Below are 22,734 nucleotides of genomic sequence, written 5' to 3' on the forward strand. Positions count from 1 at the left end.
AATGTAAACCTAATCAGATGAAGGCTGTCCACATTGTAACCTCAATGTAGTGTAAAACGCCATCATTAAATCACAACCCACTCTTTGTAGGAAGACTACAGCATAGCTGAATGTAGACAGGGCCACCAGGTGCAAATGGGCAGATCACGAAGGATGGCTATTAGCTACAAACACCACCTTAAATGACACTACAATCTATGTAGGAATGTCATTCACAAAAAATACATTCCGCATAACATAGAAATAATGGAAAAACTCTAAAAAGAAGAATAACTAGGGGGCCGTCCCAATCCATCAATAAATTCAAGACGCTCTGTTATCCAGCGGCACTTCGGCTGGCAGCATTCCGGCTGTCCGACAACAATTCAATCTATTATCATGCCTTTGACCTCTCTCTCTCTCTCTCTCTCTCTCTTTCTCTCTCTCTCTCTCTCTCTCTCTCTCTCTCTCTCTCTCTCTCTCTCTCTCTCTCTCTCTCTCTAAAGCACCCGCACACTCTGGCAGCAGCTATGTCCGTCTCTGTATTTGGTCTTGTTGATTAATGCTTATTTTTGCGGATTGAGTCTCAATACAAGCAAGACTATTTATTAATATTATTGAGAGGACTTGGAGCAACTGCAAAATTCATTTAACCAGGGGTTAAAGTAGGTTGGAAACCATCGGAGAAACTTCCTCAGGCACGTTCGATTAAGAAGTAAATTAATCTAATTGGCAGTTCCATATGTTACAGTTTTATTCTGCACTGTACATGTACATGGATAGTTCACACGTTTGTAATAACAGCAGAACAGTTGAAGTGCTTAGTCCACATGACTGTACTAACAGCAGGACAGATAAGTGTTATCTAAACTACTACAGTCAGTTTTGAAGTGAGGATAATGTTGGTATGCATCTGTGTTTTTCATCAGATAATATATCATCAGATATATCAGATAAAAAAAGTTTCACTAAAATTACCATATTATTAGTTTTGTTAAGTTAACTGAAATGGTCAATATAATGATTTATTGGACTGAATGATTTGGGGACTACTTGCAAATACAGCAGATGGTATTGGGATGGACCCTAAAGGTATACAGCCTATGAGGCTGTAATGCTCATCACACATCAGAAAACTGTTAGATGAAAGAAAAAAGAATTAATCAATAAATTTGTCATGACAAAAAATATCTTTTTCCACAAGTAATTCACATTTCCCTAATTTGAAACTTAATTGATATTAATGAATATCAAAATTCATTTGAAATGTCAGAATGCTAAAATTAGTAAGTAAGACTAAACACTAGAATGTTATGTTACCAAAGGTAGCACCTTGATGCAAACAATAAAAAAAGTTAACATGCTCAAGTTAGCATTCGAGTCATAATAGAGGCATGAGCCTAAGTTTTTGACAAGTGGCCATTTTTTGGTGGAAGAAGACCGGTCGGATCACAAAAACCAAGTTGTTCTGGACCTTGTTGACTGATATCTTTTAATGGTAAAACCACACCTGAATTTCACCTAACGACAATAGATGGACATACTGTTAAAGCACAACAGTATTTAATATATGTTGTGTACTGTTTTTTGTCAAAACTTCCTCCTGAGAGCCTTTCCAAAAAAAAAAAAAAACATCATTTTTTAACTTCAGCTTCATTCCCTGTGCTCACTACATTTTTGTTTTACTATGTGGTTTTAGTGTCACGGTGATGAGATTAATATACAGTAAAATAATAGTCATAATAGAATGTTACACTTTTGTTTTCTACAGTGCTGAAAATCAGAAAGGATGAACAGACAAATGTCTGACCTGTAATGTGCCCCTTTCATTTCATTTAGCGTTAGCCATTATGTCACAAAACAAATTTGGAAATGTTGAGTTGGAAAACCTGTGTCAGTAGGAACTGATCACATAATGTAAAATCGTAATCAAACTTAACATTGTAATTTGCTTGCCTTTATTATTTAAGATGTTGTGATGTTAATGGACAATTATAATATTTAAGTACTATAACTTCTTTGAAGTAGAAGTCTGAAAATAACCTTTTGTTTGATAGTCAGCTTGTTCATTATCATGTCATCCATTACCAGCTGCTGTACAGCTGTAAACATTTTTAAAGTTTCAAGGCCCAAAGTAGTCAGCTTTAATAAAAATGCTATGCATGTAAAGACTTATAAAATATAAAAATATGTTCTCATTCAATGTCAAACATTTAGGTTTTGGTCAAATCCAAATCTTTTGAAGCAATAATGGTTATTTCTAGCACCAGCTGTGATTAACAATGTTCTTAAACAAGTTTTTTTTTATAAGAATGATTTATGCTTTATCATTTGTTAAATTTGACTCAGTGCCTTATCGGAATCACAATAACTGTATTCCAGTAAATGTGCAAGAATTTGTCTTCTCAACTTTGGACTTTAAATGTATATTATTATTAAATGTACATGTATAAAAATATAAGGACCAACGAAAGGAATGTCTTTCCTTACATCAACAATCATATTTTCGGATGAAATCATCTTCATAAATCAACATTACTTTCACCAGGGTTAAAGTGTACTGATATAGAAAATATTTTGAACTGAGAGTTGCTGGTTAGCTCACCTCTATCATAGTGTAGCCATTATTGTCAATGCCATGTTGGCTTTCATGAGGTGCTCTCCAAGGGCAAATATGTCTTGGGAACCCAGCTCTTCCTTAACAGCAAGGAGAACCCTTGATGGATGGCACATCTTTTCCAGAGTAGTAATCCTCCTCCTGACGGCTTTCACTATTGCGGTGGTTGCGACACATCCGGAGGATGGGATCACGAGCCCTCCCCTCATCTTTTTACGTATGAGGCAATACGATTAATCATACTGTGGGGCCCCTGCTGTTGTTAACGCCTCTCGGCAGGTGTCACAACATTAGAGTGCTCACCTTTCTCACAACACAGCCAGCGATGTATGTTGCACAGGTCTAGATTACCTCTGAAAACTCAGTGGGTGGGTTGGAGTGCCCGATGTTGACAACTCTGCTTTCTGGTTGGAATGTGTCACAGTCACTGACAGCTGCTAAGCTAAGTGATTCCATAGTCTCCAGTGGGAGGGCGTTTCCAGTCTGACCTGGGTCAACACTCCAGGAGCTTTTTATATGTGCTCTGAAACTGGTTTGTTGTTGCACATTTTTTGAATATTATTTCTCTTTATAAACCTGCCCTACGTGTGTTGTTGAAGACAAGCTCAAGATGATCCTGTCAGGATTGTGGGTTTTCTGTTGTAGTTTTCTACTCCCGTTTATTGTGTTGTCTTTCTGTTCTCCCATGTGTTGTCTTGTTTTACTTCCTGTCTTTTGGTTTTCCGCCTTTGTGATTGTCTGCCCCGCCCTGATGTCTTTCAACTGTTCCCCAGCCCTTGTGTCACCTGTCCTTTCTTCACCCTTGTTTACTTGTGTATTTAATCTCTGTACTTTCTGGGTCTGTTGTTGGTTTATCGTCGTGCGTGTTGTGTGTGAGTTCCTTCCAGTGTAAGCTATATTTTGTGTTCTTTATTTCCCCGTTCCTTCTGAGTTTATTGTTTTTTTTGTTTGACATTACCAGCTTGAGTGTTTTGTAAGTTCTCTTTGTGTTGTCATTACATTATTTTATTTCTGACTGCTGCTCCCTCATTGCATTTCTGCACTTGGATCCAAGCCAGAGTCCAGACAGTACAGACAGCAGTACAGAGTAGCGACAGATCCAGGCAAAACTTGTATGTTAAGATATACTATTGAAGCAGTTCAGGGACCATCAAGTACATTGTGACAGTGTTTACAGTGGAGCCCACTACAGTCATTTTCCTAAACAAATACACACATACACATACATACATTTGCTTAAATTTAGATCATGGAGTCAAATTGCATCTGATAGCCTATTCCTTACTTACGTTACTTTTGGGATAAAGAAAGCGGTTGACCTGCAGATGTTTTCAGAGATAGCAGGTAGGCTGTTGTGTCTCTCAGGACCTGGGTTATTTTTTCTGGCACCCTTTCTTGGCCCAGGGTTTGCTACTGTGATGTCAAAAAGGGTGTCTATAACTTAGCTATTGTCAAATTAGTTGAAGGGAAATATGTCAAACAAGGCTTTCAAACCATAGAGTTGATCATTAATCATTAGATTCCTTGCTTACACAAGATAATATCAATGGAAAGGCTACTATACAACAAGTAAGGTATCTCATTATGAATTTGTGAGCATAGTTAGAGCATTAAAAAACTCATACCTAGGAATTTCTCACCTAATGAATTCCACTGCTGCTTTGCTCTCAACAAACTGCGTGATTAGTTTTCAAAGAAAATTGTTATAACTCAAATGTTACTAAACGTCCTATTTGAGCTAAAAAATCACGCACACTAAAACAATGTTTGCTGTTCATAAATGCTGTTAAGAACTAGCTAGCAATCCCCAATAACAGACCTCTCAGCAGGTCCGTTATAGGTAAAGTAACTAGTTCACCTACTTTTCTGTAGTTATAGTTAAAAAAAGAAGAGAAAAAATAGTCTACTCCTATTGATGTGTGGGAAGTTATGCAAGCCTCCCGGGTCTCCTTGGTCTTACTGGTGCTGCACAGCTGACAACCATACGTGCTGCTTATAGGGGACAATTGTAAACATCATGTCATGTCTATTGTTCTATATCAATGGATTAAAAGCCCTTGGTTTGAACCCCTGCAGTAACTCTAAGGACCCCTTAAAGGTACCAGGCTCCCTGTTGAAGATCTGTGATGTAAATTAAGCTAAGGCATTTTGTAATTTGCATGCAACTTGTGTTGTAGTAATATGTGGATGAATAATAAAGCTTTACAATATTATGTATTAGCTGGTCTGGATCAAGAGAAATGCATTTCCAGGGTCAAGCCTGACATCCTGTGGCTCACATGCTGGATGTTGGATTGTGCAAAGTTGGATTATGTTGGAAAATTTGGTTTGTGCAATAAAACAGACCTGCTTGGTTTTTTAGCATAAAGCAGGGAGGGACTGATAAGTTGTTCCTGTTAAAATCTTTTGGCTAAGTTGTGGATCTTCCCAACCCTACCTACAGCACATTTAATGGACAGGAGAAAGAGGAGCGAGAGAGGGGACGTGCAGGAAATCGTTACAGGTCGTACTCGAATCCTGGACCTTTGCGTCAAGGTATAAACCCTCTATGTAAATGCGCACCTGCTCTACCAACTGAGCCAACCCAGCTACCTCTTTGCTGGGGATTGCTGCATAAATCATAAGAGCAAATTATGTGTTAGCATGTATCCAGAATTGAAATAGCTCAACTTACTGTCTTGTGTGAGCTGTTAACACCAATTAATGTGTTTTGTTGTGTAGTGTATTTTTTGCGTTCCTTCCCCGGACTATTTTGCAGAGCCACCGACATTCATTGTTCCCAGATGATGTATCACAATGTCTTCAGTTATCCTCTAACATGAGAATAGAATTTATTGTTTTTAGTGAAATATCTCAAAAACTATTGAAGAGATTGCTATCACATTTAGCCATAGCATGAACATTTTTGTTAATTTCATCCCTCCTGTCTTTCTTTTTTCCTAAATTCCATCCTTCCTACCTCTCTTCTTCCTTTCTTTTTTCTTCACATAATTTCTCATTTCCTTTTTAACTTTCCTTGCCTACCTCTCTTTCTCCTCTCTTGACCCCCCTTTCTCTCCCTCTGTCTCACTCTACCTCACTCCACCTCTTTCTCTGTCTCTCTCTTTTCTTTTCGCTCAGTGAGTCGCATAAATTCTATTGTGATGCTAAACTGATTTTCGGAAGAGAGATAGAAAGAGAGAGACAGACAGACAGACAGACAGAGCATAGAGAGAGAGAGAGAGGTTCGTATTTTGAGCATCTTGAAATTGTATGACTTTTTCCTCTCAGTAAACTTTTTAACCTTCTATCCAGACTCTAACTGATAGTTTCGGGGTGTTGCTGAGTATATTTGCCAGAGAATCAGCTCTCTGCGCTTCAGGAATGCACTTTGCAGGAAACGCAGATCGGTGCTCCAGCACCTCTTTCTTTCCTTTTTCTTATCGAGGAGTTATAACTGAATGAAGGAAATGCGCTTGTGAAGGAGAAATCGTTTTCTGCAGTCCGGTTTCCCCTTCCTCAGTTCGCCTGGGCCGCAGCCGGGCTGAGGACCGAGGAGCCCGGATTGAGCGCTCCCCGGCTGGGACATGGAGAACGGTGTCCAGGCGGGGCTCCAACAGGCGGCGGGCGGAGGTGGAAGCGGCGGCTGGGTGCTGGTGGAGGCCCGGCTGCAGGGAGGAGCACCGTGGGGCTTCACCCTGCAGGGCGGCCTGGAGCACGGAGAACCGCTCATCATCTCCAAGGTACGAGACTTTTTCCTCGGTGTGTCTTCTCATTATAGTTACACATTGTGTGATGTATGATATTTTCACTTTTGAAATCTCCTAGTTCACAGTACTTGGACCGGTACAGTCAGTGTCTGTAGCCTATATGACATAATGGTCACACAATGTAGCCTGTTTATTTTAAATCTCTACAAGACTGTTTATAATTTAGCAATTTCAGTGTTGGAAGTGGCAAAAATAAAATGAAAAGGGCTACTACTCCATTACAAATAAGATAAGATAAGAAAACCTTTATTTGTCCCACAATGGGGAAATTGCGGTTTGCAACAGCAAAGACAAGAGCATTGATAGATAAATGTACAAGTAGCATAAACAAGTGTCTAACAAAGAAGTACTGTTCTTACAATAAAATTAAAACAAAATTATTGTGCATTAAATAAGACTATAATAGACTATGCCTATACACCACACAGACACAGTCAACGTCCTGTACTTCCTCAACCAAACCATCTTTAGACAAGTCTCAATAATACAGATTCCTCAAAGTCACATTAATGTGAGTCTGTTACGCAGTTTATTTGTTCCCTGTTATCTCAAGCTGCACTAAACCTTATCCCTAGCCCCAAACAGTCATCTTTGTGACACAACCTACACCCAATTTAGGGATCCTGTGCAATGGGAAGCATAGGCTGAAAACAATTTGACAGGATAACAGATTTTGTAATTTTGTAGTCGACACACTCACTGAATTATCTTCAGCTGACAAAACAATTGTTATTTTAGCTAGAAAAATCAAACGCTGCTGAATATTTATTTCACCTCTTTTAGCTTGTTAAGGCATCATTGATAAAGTGAGCTATAGCTCATTTAAATATATGGCATTTTCAAAAATGTGATTTGGATTTAAAAAAGGGGAATCGGTCAGCACTGACTTTTAATATGATATTAATATGATTGTAGGGGTGAATAATAGTCCATGTAATTATTGATGATTTGTCATGCTATGTCTGTAATAAGGAAAGCGATCACTTATGATTCCATTTTGCCCTTTCAACCATGGTTGCCTCATTTTATTAAAATGCAAATCTGCAGGCTGGTGAATGTGTGTGTGTGAGTGTGTTTGTGTGTGTGGAGGTTATTCTGGGACAGAGGCCAAACAAGATTGGTATACTGGGTGCTTTGAACACCCATATGCTTTTATTTTGTCTCTCTCAGTTCATACCAAATCGAAAAACACATTGAAAACGCTATACATCCACACTAGCTTTCAGGTACTTTGTGTGAAGCTCTCCGTCCACTCTTCTTCTTCCGCCTTTAGCCAAAAGACAACTAAATCACCGACCATTGGGAAGTACAGATTGGGTGTTCTGCTGTGTCTCAGCTGGTTAAACATATTTTCCAACCTGCTTTCCATCATAACCTACATTGTGTTTGAATACAAACACACCATTTAGTTAGTAGTTCTTGTTTACAGATGTTTTATGCTTTCTACTTCTCACGAAGACTGCTCACCTATAAAACAATGGATTGGCATGAATCCACCTTCTTAAATTTTCAGATTGAATTTGTTAAACAGCTTAAACCTTTTTTCCAGCAAAAAGTAGAGGTGAAGATATTTGGCAGATTGTTTATCATCAGTGCAGTACACCATTTGTGGTTCTAAGCTCGGGTCAGAGGTCACAGTGAAGGATTCTGTTAATCTTGGCGTTTCATCTCAAGTTAAACAGTTTTAATGAGTCTTAAGCTGAAAGTCTCATGAGTGAATGTGCAATAACAATGCCAGGGTTACACTTTTGAAATGAAGGTGAACAGTTATGCTGTAACCCAAACTCTCTAATGTGACTATCTACTTCCTCAATAGGTTAAACTTTAATCTACACTGCTTACTGTCGTTGGGGGGGGGGGGGGGGGTCTATTACAAAAAAACAATATAAAAAATAAAAAACTGATCAGAACTAGACTGGAGCTTGAAAAGACTCCAGACAAAAGTGTTTATCACTGAGACTCTCTAGTATCTTTGAAGCCCTGGGTCTTTGATCTATTCACTTCTAAAATACCTGAGAAAGCGCCTGACTGGTCCATTCCAAACCTCCATCTGACAGTTCACTGTCAGTTTTTTTGTGCAGCTGGTAGTACAACTGATTTTAACAGCTTGGAGAACAGCTCAGGATAGGACATGGGACAAATTGAAACCTTAAGGGATAAACAAAATCTGCCACATGGTAAATTATAAACACACATTCACATCTGCATTTAGATTGGTTGACAGGACCCAAGGATAATTAGACCTATATTAGGCTATTGTCATGGCTTGTCCCTGTGTCAAGTTTCTGTTTAGTCTGTTTTTATGTTTTCTGTTAGTTTTCCATTTCCAGTTTTATTTTGTAGTCTCTTTGTTCCCCATGGTTCTACTTCCTGTCTTACATATTTTTTTCCTGTCTGTGTGATTACCTGTCCCCACCACTCTAATCTGTTGCACCTGTGTATTTAAGTTCTGTCTTCCCCTGACCCCAGTGTGAAGGTTAGACTCAAGTACCCCACATCAGTCCAGCTGGTGGTAGTAATTAAAGTTAGTTGCCAACTGCAATAAAACCGAAGGAAAAAGAAGAAGATACCAGTGTCAGATTATCTGTTTTCCACGTGTGCAACTTTTGAGCATTTTTCCTTGTGTTCATGTGTCCCTTTTTTCTTGTCTCCCTGGTTTCCTTGGATGTTTATGTTGCATGTAAGTTTTTTTTTACTGTTTTAATAAAACCATTTAACTTTACTCATCTGAGTTGTGCATTTCCCGGGTGTGCGTGACACATATTGACATCTGAGACCTTTGGTAATAGAACAAGACCCAGTTAATAGAATTTGGACCCAGTCTAGAGTTGAGTTTCAGTTACAAGGAAACAAATGGACCTGTCAATCAATCAATTGATAAATTTGATTTGTTACAAGGTACAATTTCAGTGAAATGTTGTCCCGTCAGTTCCTTAAACATGTGCATGATTCATCATAAAGCAGAATTAGGCCATCAGATTGGCATACAGAGAAAGAGTCACTTGGTTAAATGGTACTGGCACTTCAGGATCTAGCCAAGTCTCGGTCAAAGGACACCACAGCTCCCGACATCCAACTAAAAAATGATGACGGCACAGAGGCCACCCAGTTTATCGTCTCATGTCTGTACACTGGCCTGCAAGATGTCTTCGCAGTCAAATTTCTCCACGCTTGCCTCCATGCCCCCTTTGATGTAGAGATGGACAAAGGTGTGGTATTGCTTGTCCATGTAGTCTGGATTTTGGCCATAGGTGGTAGCTGATAGCCAACTTCACCTTTACCTCTGTGTTTACTCTGTTTACATTTAAAAACGTATTTTTATTAATTGTGTCAAATCATAGACACAATCATCACAGAAGTAACCTCGGAACAGATAGAGTAGGTCTAGATCCCACTATAATTTACTAAGACCCAACAATTCCCCTTAACAGCAAGCATTTGATTGTGACAGTGAGAAGTGGCGAGGAAAAACAGGCAGAAACCTTAAGAAGAACCGGGCTTTTGGTGGGAAGATAAGTTAGTAACATGCATTAATCGGACATGAATGCACGCAGATGGAGCGAGACAGAGGAGCTCAGTGTACGTAGCATCATAGTCTTGCGTTGCCAGACCTTCCTCTACAGCGCTGCTGAGGAGGGTCTGGCTAGCCCACACAGCATTCTGGGATGGGAGAAAAACATGCTCTGGTTTATTTAAATTTCTTTAAACCAATCACAATCGTCATGACATGAATCCGGCGGAATTTTCCTGCGGCACCAAAGCATTTGGAACGTTGTGGATTTAGACTAATAGCAGCGTAACTAAGGGCTGGTCCAAGGCAAACCTGAGCCAGCCCTAAGAGTAGGCTGTCAAAGAGAAGAGTTTTAAGCTTACTCTGAAATGGTGTCTGCTTCTTGAACCGTATTATGATCAACTCATGTTCACAGGGCTGCCAACTTTTCCCCAAACCTTGGAGTGAGATTTGGGGGGGGCCGACCCATATTTTGCCGTGTACAAAGCAATTTCTTTGGGTCTTTATCCTTCAGGGTTTAAATTGCGATTTGTTATATGTGGGGGAATGGGGCCTTCCCTAGGGGAAAAAAAATGGAAAAATAAACCATTATATGGCCCATATTTTGCTGCATACAAAGCAATTTCTTTGGTTCCTTCCGCATCATTATCCTTCAGGGTTTGAATTGGGATTTGTTATGTGTGGGGGGATGGGGGGGGGTGTGGGGGGGGGGGGGGGGGGGGGGGGGGGGGGGGGGGGGGGGGGGGGGGGCTCTCCCTAGGCGGGTATGGGGGTATGCCCCCCCTGGAATTCTTCTGAAAAATAAACCATTAAATGGCACTTTATGGAGAGTTTTGTGCAAAAAAATTGAGAAATCAAGTCTTACATGATATGTGCAAAACTGCAGGATTAAGAGCCTTTGCATTGCTGTAGTATCAACAGGTATTAGGGCATTTAACAGTTACATTAATGTTAATCAGTCATCACTTGATTACCTTCTCATGATTTAAGAACTGACCCAGACAATGTGCCAAACATAATGATCCACTTGAAGAGACAATAGCATATGTCAGCAACAGCTGAGAAGATTTGGGTCTGTGGTGAACAGGTCCAGGGGTCCCTGGTGTAGGGACCAGGGATCCAAAGTTAAATTAATGTTAAGGCATTAACTGAGACCACTGAAATTCTAAAGAATGAGAACCACTGAGTTACATAGATTCTTATCCTTTAACCTTTGTGCCAAGGCTCAGTAATGTTTGGCCCTTATCCTCTGTGCAGCACTAACTGTATTTACTTTTTTGGGAAAATAAAGACTATTTGTTCATTTTATAAAACATCAAATTAATTATTTACAGTTTCATGTAGAGATGCACCGAGGTTAGAGAAGCACAATAGTGGCCCAACGTTGCAGTATAGTATATATAGGATAGTATATATAGTGTAGTATAGCTCAGATGTGTTTCATCAGATTTTTGCTCATGTTTACAACTTTGTGCACATTCAAAATATAACTCTTCCCATCTCTGTTGTCCAAGATTTGGAGAGTTGTAAAATAGTCTCCTGGGCATGTTATTTCTCCGCTGATATGGTAGTAGCTCATTCGACCGTCTGACAGACAGCGGATGCAACGCGTCACTGTCCACAGCAGAGCGGGTTCACTAAAATGAACTGAAGTTGCTACACTACCAGCCGCGCTGCTCACCTCTTTTGTTACAGAGAGCGTGGACACAAAGCAACGGACGGGTCTGTGATACTCAGAGCACATACCTGAAGCCGGGGAAGTGCACCTGGAATGGATTGTGAAAAAAACGTTCTCAGTTTGCGACAATTCGAAAATTCCACAGACAGTGAGCGCTCTTGAACCCCTCAAAGTGTCTGAAAGCACAACTAGTCGATCATAAGTGGCTCAACAGGTAGATCTATAGATAAATTCATCTTTCAGAAATTTGACCGACCGTGTTGACACTTACGGAGAAGCGTGAGAAATCAGGGGTGTGGCGTGAAACCAGTCAAATGCGTGTGTCTCATTGCCAATGCGTGAGAATTGGCAGCCCTGTAGTTAGCATGCTTCGTTGAAAAGGGGTGGCTGATGTTGTGTTCTTTAAAAACTGAAACAGTTTCCTGTTATATCAGACATACAGCCATTGATCGGACATCAGTAAAAAAATATTTTGCTGTCCACTCCTTCTTAAACACTCGGCACTCACTGTCAACTTTTCTTTTCTTTGGTCCGCTCATTTTTACACAAGGGAAAATGTGCGTGCTATCTCTGAAAAAGTGAAGTTGAGGATAATGCTGCATTCATGTTCGTTTGGGAAACATTGGAGAAACAAATTCCACGGCAATTGCAGGGAACTCAAAAATGAATGTGATTTAATAATAATTAACTTTAATAATATAGTTTGAGATCACTTAGGCGGGCCGGGTTAAAAAAAAAAACCAACGGGCCGTACATGGCCCGCGGGCCGTAATTTGCCCATGTCTGTACTAGAGCATACAGTGTTTACTCCAATGTTTGCATTTAAAAACTTGATAGCCCAGGCTAGCGTAGTAGCCAGGAGGATCCTAAGGTGGATACTGATGGGGATATGATCTGATGAGTTTATGGTCTAAACTGTTTTAAGCCTAGAACACAGAATGATGTTCATTTTTTGAATTATTGTCTCATTGATTTTAAAATAGGCCATAAAGCAGTGGGTATTTTAGGGCGTGCCTATGATGTGATCACAGTGAGTATTGGGGGCTTACACACCTAAAAGTCCGAACTAATGTCCGGACAAAGGTTTATGTTTTTTGTGACATTGTATACATTTAGTTTCGCACTGCAGTTATGCAAGCGCACTATGTGACAAAACTACGTCCTGTCGTCATCACATACGTGAGCGGCATCTCCTGGCATTGTAATGGATTGCTTTGTAGACCGGTTTCCCTGTCCTCTTGTATTCTATTTGTTTCTCTAACTTACTACTGCTCTGACTGTGCAACCAACGCTGTTTATGTTTTGTTGTGTTGTTGAAAAAAGCAAGGCACGGGAACTTTACTTGGGGTTTGAGAAGCTGCAGCATCTATTCAGAGACAAATTGAAACCTACATTGTACATTTTTCTACCATTTAACAAGTAAACTGCTGATTTATTCTCTGCTCTGATATCCAGCAGCTTTTTGCTGAGCACATTTACCGTCACTCTGTCTCACATGTACACACTAAGCACTATTTGTTAAAGTGCTCATATTATCCTTTTTGGCTTTTTCCCTTTCCTTTATTGTGTTAAATATCTTTTTTGGGCATGTAATTGGTTTACAAAGTGAAAAAGCCCAATGTCCTCCCCAAACTGACTTACTATCTCTAACAGAAAACACTGTTCACAAACTGCTCCAGACAACTCAATTTTAGTCCAGTGAGTTATACTCAGTTGACTCACTCAGTAACACAACTTTTATTCCGCCATATGGCAAAGTTATGTCATTGATTAGATGTCACTTTGCAACACACAACAGAGCCCTTATTATTGATATTGATCAATCGATCCAACACCAAAGATTCTATTGTACCTTAAAATAATGTTTCAGTGGTTTGTTAAAGGGTAACAATGCAATTTTGTTTTTTTCTGAATTTACCGAACAGCTTTTGAGTCATTGGAATGGGTAAGACTTTTTTCGAGTTGAATCGTGGTTGTCTTGCTCCCCCCAGCGCCTGTGAGCGGACTCAGGAAGTACCCCGTGACATCAGGTCTTGCAATGTAACAAATTGCTTTACGGCACTGTACACATACGCCCATTCAGGAACAAGGTTGGGATAGAGGTTTTCTGAGTTTTTCACACTGTCTTCATGGCTGAGCCAACAAAAAAGAAACAGAAACTTAGTAAAGCATTGTCAGAGGAACAGAGAAAGAGGAAACGTCAGACTGACTGAGCAAGGAGTCTGCCAAATATTTATTCTGAAGCTGTAGGGTGGGCTCTATAGAGAAGCCTGCGAGCACAACAAAGCAAGGAAACAGCAAAGAAATGGCCAAAACTGTACAGGTGCTAAGGACACTAACGGCAGTTTACTGAACCGTTGGGAAACAGACCCTGGCACCCGAGTCAGAACCATTCGTAACGTCACACCTACCGTTAGGGTTACTTCACTCTTAGCCATCTTAACAGTTAGCTACATGTACCTGACAAAAGGGGGATAAGGAACCAAAAGGACTAATACTAATAGAACTTTAAAGATGTGGTAGCATTGGATCTGGACAGGAAGGATAATTCAGGAGTTGGAAGGGGTGTGTTGCAGTTCTGCTTTCTCACTCCATGACACAGTTTTTTTCTTTTCTTTATTTATTAGATAATGACAGTGTAAAAACAGACTTGAAACATGGGGATAGAAAAAGGGGTATGAAATGTAACAAAGGTCCCTGGCTGTCTGTTCTTTATCTAATCCCAGTAAGACCACTGCCACTTTGATTTTTGCAATTCTTCTAGAGAATTGGCTTTTTTTCTATGAATTAGTGGAAATATTCACCTGTAATTGTCCTTCAGATTAAACAATCTAAAAAGAATCATCATCATTCTTTGGTTGAATAACTCCCATCCACAACAAAGTCTTACGTAGGATTAGAAGTAGATATTGCTTCATTTTAACAAACAACTGTGGTATTCAAAATCATTACAGGACTTTATCTCGGCAGAGCCCCCCACTGCTATCTGAGGAATCACACAGTCTTTATTGATTAGAGGAGGCATGTTGTTTCAGTCACGGTATGACCAGGGTGAGTCGCTTTGTTTGGATATCTCCGTCTGCAGGATATGATATGATATGAATTTCAGCTGGAAAACTGAAGTTGCGCACACACACACACACACACACACACACATATGCACACACACACTCTCTCTCACTCTATCGCTCTCTCTCTCTCTCTCTCACAGTTACTGAGTGATTCAGTGAGCCTTATTTGGATATATTTATTTCTGAAAAAGGCAAACACTGTAGGCATGTGCACTGCTCTACAGAGCTGAGCAATGGTTCAACATTGTTTTTCTTTCACAGCTCTGAAGGGATGTTTTATTTCCTTTATATCAGAACAGCTCATTAGACACTTCTCAGTCACATAAAGCAGCACAAAATGTAGATAATTATTCAAACTTTGTTTTTGATGGGCTGGGCCTCCCACTTATTGCCCCCATTTGTTGATGAGTTTTATGAAACATTGTCCCCTTAGGGCTATTGTACATAGGTGATGAAAGTCACTCAGCACATACAGTACTTTACATGAGCTTGAGCAGTCCGTCGGGAGTTTGGTTGGGAACCGGAGGGTCGTAGGTTCAAGTCCCTGTATGGACCAAAGTACGGAGTGTGAACTGCTAGTTAGAGGGATGCCAGTTCACCTCCTGGGCACTGCCAAGTTGCTCTTGAGCAAGGCACTGAAACCCCCTTAACCACTCGGGGCGCCTGTTCAGCAATCACAGCCCACTCACTCTAACATCTCTCCATTAGTGGATATAGGAGCTGATCATGTGTGTGTGTATTTCCGGCCTGTGTGTAGTGTGTAATAACAACAGAGTGTAAATTGTAATTTTCCCATAGGGAATATAAAGAGTATAAATTATTATTTTATGTATGCACCAATGACCAAGGCAAATTCCTCGTAATTGTTACTGTAGCAATAAACCTTTTCTGATTCTGATATCCGGATGATATTCAATTCAGTTTTCAATTCAATTTTATTTATAGTATCAATTCATAACAAGAGTTATCTCAAGACATTTTACAGATAGAGGAGGTCTAGACCACACTCCAGAATTTATAAGGACCAAACAGTTCTAGTTTCCGCCAGAGCAAGCAACAGTGCGCGATGGAGAGGAAAAACTCCTTTTAGGCCGAAACCTCGGACAGACCCAGGCTCGTGATAGGCGGTGTCTCACGGGCCGGTTGGGGTTAGAATGAAGAGGGGAAATAACAAAAAAAGAAAAATAGTAGTTTGTAGCAGTTCTTTGTAGTAGTTCTTGGCACAGCAGGGCACTATAGATATGTGGCCTATAGAGCAAATGGACTAGAGAACACTGCTCTGCTCCGCTAACTTGAATGGACCTGGATATTGTTATATTCAAATGGAGTGAATAAGATGAGGGACGAGATGACAGCACAGTGAGTGAATGAGAGAAGGCACGGCATGAAGACTGCAGCATTTTTTGTGTCAACAAGCTGTTTGGAGAGAAGAAAGAGTATCAATATTATCAATATCAATACATAAATATATAATCAATATTTTGGACACTAGTCCAAACTGCACAAATGTCATTTGCACCTGGCTGAAATCTGATCAAAATGTGAACCACCTCCATATGTGGACTGGATGATCCAAGGGCCACCTACTTTTTTATTCTCAGCTTAACTGTCTGACTTCACCGGGCAGTGGGACCGTCTTCGAATCACAGCCGCTTTAGAAAAGATGTTTTGTAGGACAATCAATTAATTGACCAAACACAGCAGAACGTCCAGGAATCCAGTCAAAGCTGGTGACATGGCGTGTACAGAGACATTTTGACAACCAACTCTTTTTGTTAAGCTTATCACACAGAAAATAAGGCCACACACACACACACACACACACACACACACACACACACACACACACACACACACACACACACACACACACTCACACACACACACACAGTGTATAGTATATCACACACAGTGATATATGATGCAGACAACACTGTTTCCAGTACAGAGATCCAGGAGATGTTTAGCCTGGCATAGCACAAAGACTGCTGGTGTGGGGGGTACGGCAGTATGAAACCAGTAAATCTCTTTGGTTATTCATTATTTCTTTTCTGAGCTTGGTGGTCCTTGCCTGCTGAGCTTTTCTTCACTTGTAGACTGCTTTTAGAGGTCAGGACTTGACTGCATAATGAGCTGGTGCTTTAGTAAATCATTAGCTAAATACACACACATTGTGGTCACAAAAATCATTGACCTCTGTGGTGCACTTTTGTGATATGTAATTTTCTTAGTAAATGTAGGCTGATGTGTTTGTATTTGCATGTTGGTGCCTGTGCAGGTAGAGGAGGGTGGTAAGGCGGACAATTTGGAGCAGCCTCTGATGGTGGGTGATAAGATTATCATCATCAACGACGTGGAGCTGACTGGATACAGACAGGAGGCCATCGCTCTGGTCAAAGGATCGTACAAGACTCTGCAGCTCACCGTCCGCAGGTACAGACTCTTTGTGCATGTGTGTGTTATGACTTCTGCACGGGCCTAAAACTGAGACCTAAACCCACCATGTAAGCGACCAAAAGGCACAACTCATGTGAATCTGAGTGGTACTGTCAAATTTGAGACCCAAACCAAAACTGGCATTCAAAGCCATATTTCTGTTGAATTTAATCCAAAACTGACCTTTAACTCACCTGGTCACCTGGTTTGCCTATTTACAACCCCATAAGGTTGAGGTTGTGTAGCAGAACATAAATACTAAATACCCATTCTGCATGTAAGAGCCAGTTAGTTCCCTTGGTATGAATAGGAACCGATCTTTGATTCCTCTGGTGCAACCTGGAAGCCCATACAGTTTTTGACTTTTGGTGTTGGGGCTAATCCCAAGCTTAAAGCCCCTGAGGTGCTTTTTTACAGGTAGAGTAATTTACACACTTTTTACCTTTTCGAGCAATGAAAGTCCAAGTCATATTTGCAGTTAAAACCTTTGGTTCAAGTTATTCCCTTGAGATCTTGGTTGTGTTTCCAGACAAATTGTGTGTATTCCTGTGTTGTGGGTGTGCATGTGTGTAGAATTTAACTGATTCATTATTAGGTCTATAAAATAAACATGACCATTTCTTCCCTAGTTTGATCTACAGCATCATTTAGTAAACCAGCATGTGATATTTGTAAATCATTTAAGTTAATATCAAAATTATAATTGATGTATTTGTCAATTAAGTAGGAATACTGTCACGCTCCAAGGAATTGAGAACCAAATGCAGAGATTAAGCAGGCAGGCAGGAAAGAGTTCATAATAGGATTTATTCCACAAAAACAGGGAAGCACAAAAAGGGATCCAAAAATGCAAAAATAAATGACAGGAGGAGTTTAAACAGGAGAGGATCCAAAAATGCAAAAAGATTATGAGACAAGGAGTTGAAGGGGAGAGGATCAAAAAATGAGAAATTAATGACACAAGGAGTTCAAACGGGAGCCGGTCATAAACAGAGTCCAAAAAGAAGACTAAATGATCTGATACTACGGGTCAATCACATCAGGGCGGGGACGACAATCACAAAGACGGGAAAGGCAAGGCAGGTAGTAAAACTACACAAGACTAGACAGGGGAACAGACTGTCAAAATAAAACAGGAAACAGAACATACTGATACTCAAGACAGGAACATCAACACAGGACCAGGGAGGAAACTTGGCGACAAGCACAAGGAGACAAGACAGAACCAAAATACCATATAAGGAGGAATAAAAACAAAGCAATATACCAAAATCATAACAAAATACCAATGCATTAAAGTCCCACTTATTTTTTGTTAGGCTACAAGCACTTTATGCTAAGGTTGAACTACACCTGTATTGAAATATGGGTCCTACATTATTTGACAGTACACTAATAATAAGATGTAATAAGCCATACTTTGTATTAGATTTGACCAAAACTAGATTTAGTGTGGTCTTTACAGTAAACAAACAGTTATACCGTAATTAGACACCTTATTCCTGAATTATTTAGTCATTTTAAACTGTGTCTAATGTCATATTAGACCCAAATTATACTATACTTAGACACTAATTATTAATTATTGAGAATTCACAACTTTATGTTCAAAAACCTTTATTTTGAAATGGTGGCGTTTTTACTTCCGCTTCATTTGCTCGCCACGCAGGGCGCAGATCGTTCCCACTCATCCTGTTTTTATGTGCAGAAATCGCTGATGGTAAGTAATAATACTACTACATTCATGTAGCATAATAACTAGATTCTTTCTATTTCAGTAATTAGCCTGTTCAAAACTTAACCTCACTGGATAATGTTGCTAAGCTAATGTTAACATTAATTTGTTCCGTATTCCCTGGCAAGTGAAGTTTGCTCGCTCTGTATATTATTTTTTTGTGAAGAAATTTAGATCTCATTTACAATAATTTACAGTCGTTAAATGCTTTAATAATGCTGTAATGCTGTGACAACTCATAGATATTCATGTTACGTTAGGCCTATTTGTATTATTTGTGTTTTATTACAGAAACTTTAACATCAATAATATTTAACCCCTATTCTGTAAGTTTTTATAACATTAATGCTAGTCTTTGTTATGTTAATATTTCCAATATTCAAGGAATAGGCTCTGTGTTTTCTTCACATGCAATCGACAAACAGCCCAGTGTCCCGCTGTGAACATATACAGGCCAACTGCAAGTTGGCCAAGTTCACCGCGGTGCACTTCCAGGATTGCTCCGGTGCCCCCGGAAAGTGACTATTTTTGGCCAGAGGTCCATTTCCTTTGGGTTGTGTGGTTCTTTTGAGTTTTCTGTTGCACAACTAAAACAATTTTTTAACGTACACATTCCACCAAAACAAGTTCCTTCCCAAGGATATTTTGCAGCGGCACCATGGCTCCGTCCAGCGCTTAGCCCCGCCCAAGACAATTGTGCCAATAAACAGAGCACGTTTTTCTCCCATCCCGGAATGCTGTTTGGACTAGCCATACCCCCCCTCCGCAGCGCTGTGGAGGAATGTCTGGAACGTCTGGCAAAGCAAGACTACAATAGGCTTACACACTCAATTAATAAATAAATAAATACATATTTTAAAATACCATGTGTGTTTATATTTACGTGTGTACTAATACATGGAACTTATATTAGAGATAACTCTTGTTATGAATTGATACTATAAATAAAATTGAATTGAATTGAAATTGAATGATATTGTAATATTTAATATGGCGATATATGCAGTTACCACATAATTTACGGTGTCTGTTGTTACTGTAATCAGGGTATAACTGTGTTCGTTTTCTGTCTAATAAAGATCACGTTATTTTTTGTTTTTTAATTTGATACAATTTCAATTTTATTACGTTCTAATAGTGAACTAATTACAGCATATTTTAGGTGTATGGTGTCAATTTAGGGTACAACTGTTCCTTGACTGTGGAGTTAGGTCACATTATTTCTAGATTGGTCTAATTTGATACAAATTATGTCTTAGACTGGTGATTATCTTCGTACAAAGAGCCCATATCTTAAAAACGTCCCTCCTATCTTTGTTTGTGCCATGCGTCTTTCCTTCATTCACTTCTTCCTTCCAGTCAGCCAGTGTAATCTGTAACCAGGCAGGATCTTCCGACATCCTGGTTCATAGTCCAAATCACAGCTAGATGTCAGGAATAAACACACAGGCACAGGCAGCCAAACACTGTTCATTACCTGCTATCTATAGTGATGTACATAGAGAATAAAAGTGAACTTGAATGTATTTAATATCCATCGAAATTATATCCGTTGGTCAGTTCAGTATGCTTTGTCAAAATTGGTCTGATAAGGTAGATTTATTTTCTTGTACCTGTGAGACAGTTATTGTGTTTAGCTCTGAAGTTTGCTATGTCTACAAAAGGTTCAGGTGTTAGAGTGTATACTGATGTAAAAATGTTGGCAGGACGGTCATAAATGTTTTGCACGGTCTTTTGCTGTATGCTTTGTTGGTAAATGTGAGATGTTTAAATCACAAATCGTCTTCAAATCAGGAAATTAGTTTGGCGACGTACGTGTGTTACGTCAACCCGTTCTCACTCCTGCTTGGTCTGTGGCTCTCAGAGTCACATACTGACGCAAAGTCTGGCGTGTGGGACTGCTGGGAATGGTTAAACTTGCGGGAAATTCCAGTTATTGGTCAAATTTGTTTGCGATGTTGCGATGATTGATCAAAATTGCGAGTCACATGTAATTTACGAGGATTGGTTGAATTTGCATGAATTGTTGCGATCGCAACATGGGACTGATTAAGGTTTACCTGTCTGTATAAGATATTAAGGAAGCAACTAAGGTTGAAATACTATCTTCTCTGACAACAATGCTGAGGCCAGTAGGCTATTTTCTCCTTTGGCTGTTCCATTCCAGGACAGGATGTTTTGGTTTTGGTTTGTGCTCATTTTGACACCTGCGTTGCAAGATTTGAAATGCAAACACGCAAAAACAACAGGCTGCAATCTTAGCAGCAATGCCACAATGCTAACACACTAACTACTAATGTTCCCGGAGGACCGGGTAAGCAGGCCACGGCTGGTTACTGTGACAGACATATGTCCAAACCGCAAGAGGATTCCCACTTTGTTACAAACTAACATACAAACATATTGTGTAATTTACAGTGCATTGACAAGCTGCTTTTAGAAGATTATTTTTCAAATATTTGAATTCATCTACACATAGCCTTCCCTTTGACAAGTTAAAATCATACGGAAGAAAGACTATATGTTTATTTAATTTTATATATACAATGGAGTCTGAAAAGTATAGAACCGAAAATCTCCGCCTCGCCCAAATTTTTAATTTTCCCCAAGCTTCTGTTCAGCAGCCGTCATCTGTGACTGTGACCTGGGTACAGACAACCATTAAGTCATTTCAGCGGCATTTTAAGCCTAGAAAGGGTTTTGTAAGCTGGGTACAGAGCTCCACGAGAGCATAAGCTTTTATGACTGTCAATATAGCCAGCACACTGTGGAGTAATGCCTGGCAATGCTAGCTTCTAGAAAACATTGACATTGTGGGACATTGGGTTTAGCGTTCTCAACCTGGCAACCCCGTAAACTTCGAGTCTGGGAAGGAAGGGCCTGCTCTCTCTAGTATTTTGAATTTGGTCCGTAGTAACCATTTTATACGCTAGCTGCCAGTAGTACATATTGCACCTTTAAATTGATTTTTTAATAGGTTTTACTTATTGCTCCTCAGTGTGAGTCACACTTCCACAAATCTGGTGGGATAAAAGGGTACAGTTTCAATAGACCATAGAGTGCATATGAAGATAAACGACACATCTCCACTTCCTTCCACTGTGTAAAAGTGAAGCCCAAATATTTCGTATATGGATGCTGGGAGTTGCAAAGAAACTCCCACACACTGTCTAACTTGGCAAAAATATGAATTTTAATAGTAGGCGACATTTTGGTACAAGATCAAGGGCAGAGCAGCAGCTGGGTCGCAGCGCTGTAAGATGAAGTAATATTTTTGAAGTGTCAATAGTGTCTCTATGCAAGAGTCCCGACCCAAATCTTCAAAAAGGGACGCCATGAATCCTGACCAAGCGTGTCTGAATATTGACTTCTTGATCAATAACAAACACCAAAGGCACCTCACCAAGCGTCACTATTTGACACAATGGGAGAGAGAATGTGTTAGAATAAACACAGGGGAAAAGGTGAAGATTGCTATCAGCTACAAGCTATGGCTATGATCCAAACGTGTACAAGCAAGACCATCTCAGCGTCCATCTCCATCTCTAAATCAAAGGGGGAATCTAGGCAAGCATGGAGGAATTGAACACCAACTGCCACCCCTCTTCTGGACATCCTGCTGGCCAGTATACAGGTATTGAGCTGTGAGTGAGCTGTGAGCTGGCCTCCGTGCCTGTGCCAGTTTACTGCAGGACATCAGGGGTTATGTCCTTTAACCGAGACTTGGCTGGATCCTGGAATGCCGGTTCCATTAAACCATGTGACTCTTTTTCTGATGGCCACATTTTTCTTTGTAACAAATCATGCAAGTTGAAGGAGCTGATAGAATAAAATTTTACTGGACTTGTACCTCGTATAATTACAAAAAAACAGATTGGAGGGAAGTGGGATTTATGACCTATACTATAGCTATCCACCAGGGGAGAATCCAGATTTTGGCTTCTCTTTAAGAGAGCTG

General features: G+C 39.9%; 1 protein-coding gene across 3 annotated transcripts in view; it reads left to right on the forward strand.

The window, feature by feature from the left end:
• Window positions 1–5,701: 5,701 nt before the first annotated feature.
• Window positions 5,702–22,734, forward strand: part of shroom3 (shroom family member 3) — a 118,318-nt gene continuing 101,285 nt past the window's right edge. For all 3 annotated transcript variants that reach the window (XR_004659802.1, XM_034895498.1, XM_034895499.1), the window contains exons 1-2: window positions 5,702–6,318; window positions 16,884–17,038. Coding sequence is in view for 2 of the 3 variants with exons in the window: in XM_034895498.1 (XP_034751389.1) it covers window positions 6,163–6,318; window positions 16,884–17,038 (311 nt within the window). In the remaining variant the exon portion in view is untranslated. The remainder of the gene's footprint in view (window positions 6,319–16,883; window positions 17,039–22,734) is intronic.

The sequence above is a fragment of the Etheostoma cragini genome, chromosome 16 (genome assembly GCF_013103735.1).
Source record: "Etheostoma cragini isolate CJK2018 chromosome 16, CSU_Ecrag_1.0, whole genome shotgun sequence".
Classification (NCBI taxonomy): Eukaryota; Metazoa; Chordata; class Actinopteri; order Perciformes; family Percidae; genus Etheostoma; species Etheostoma cragini.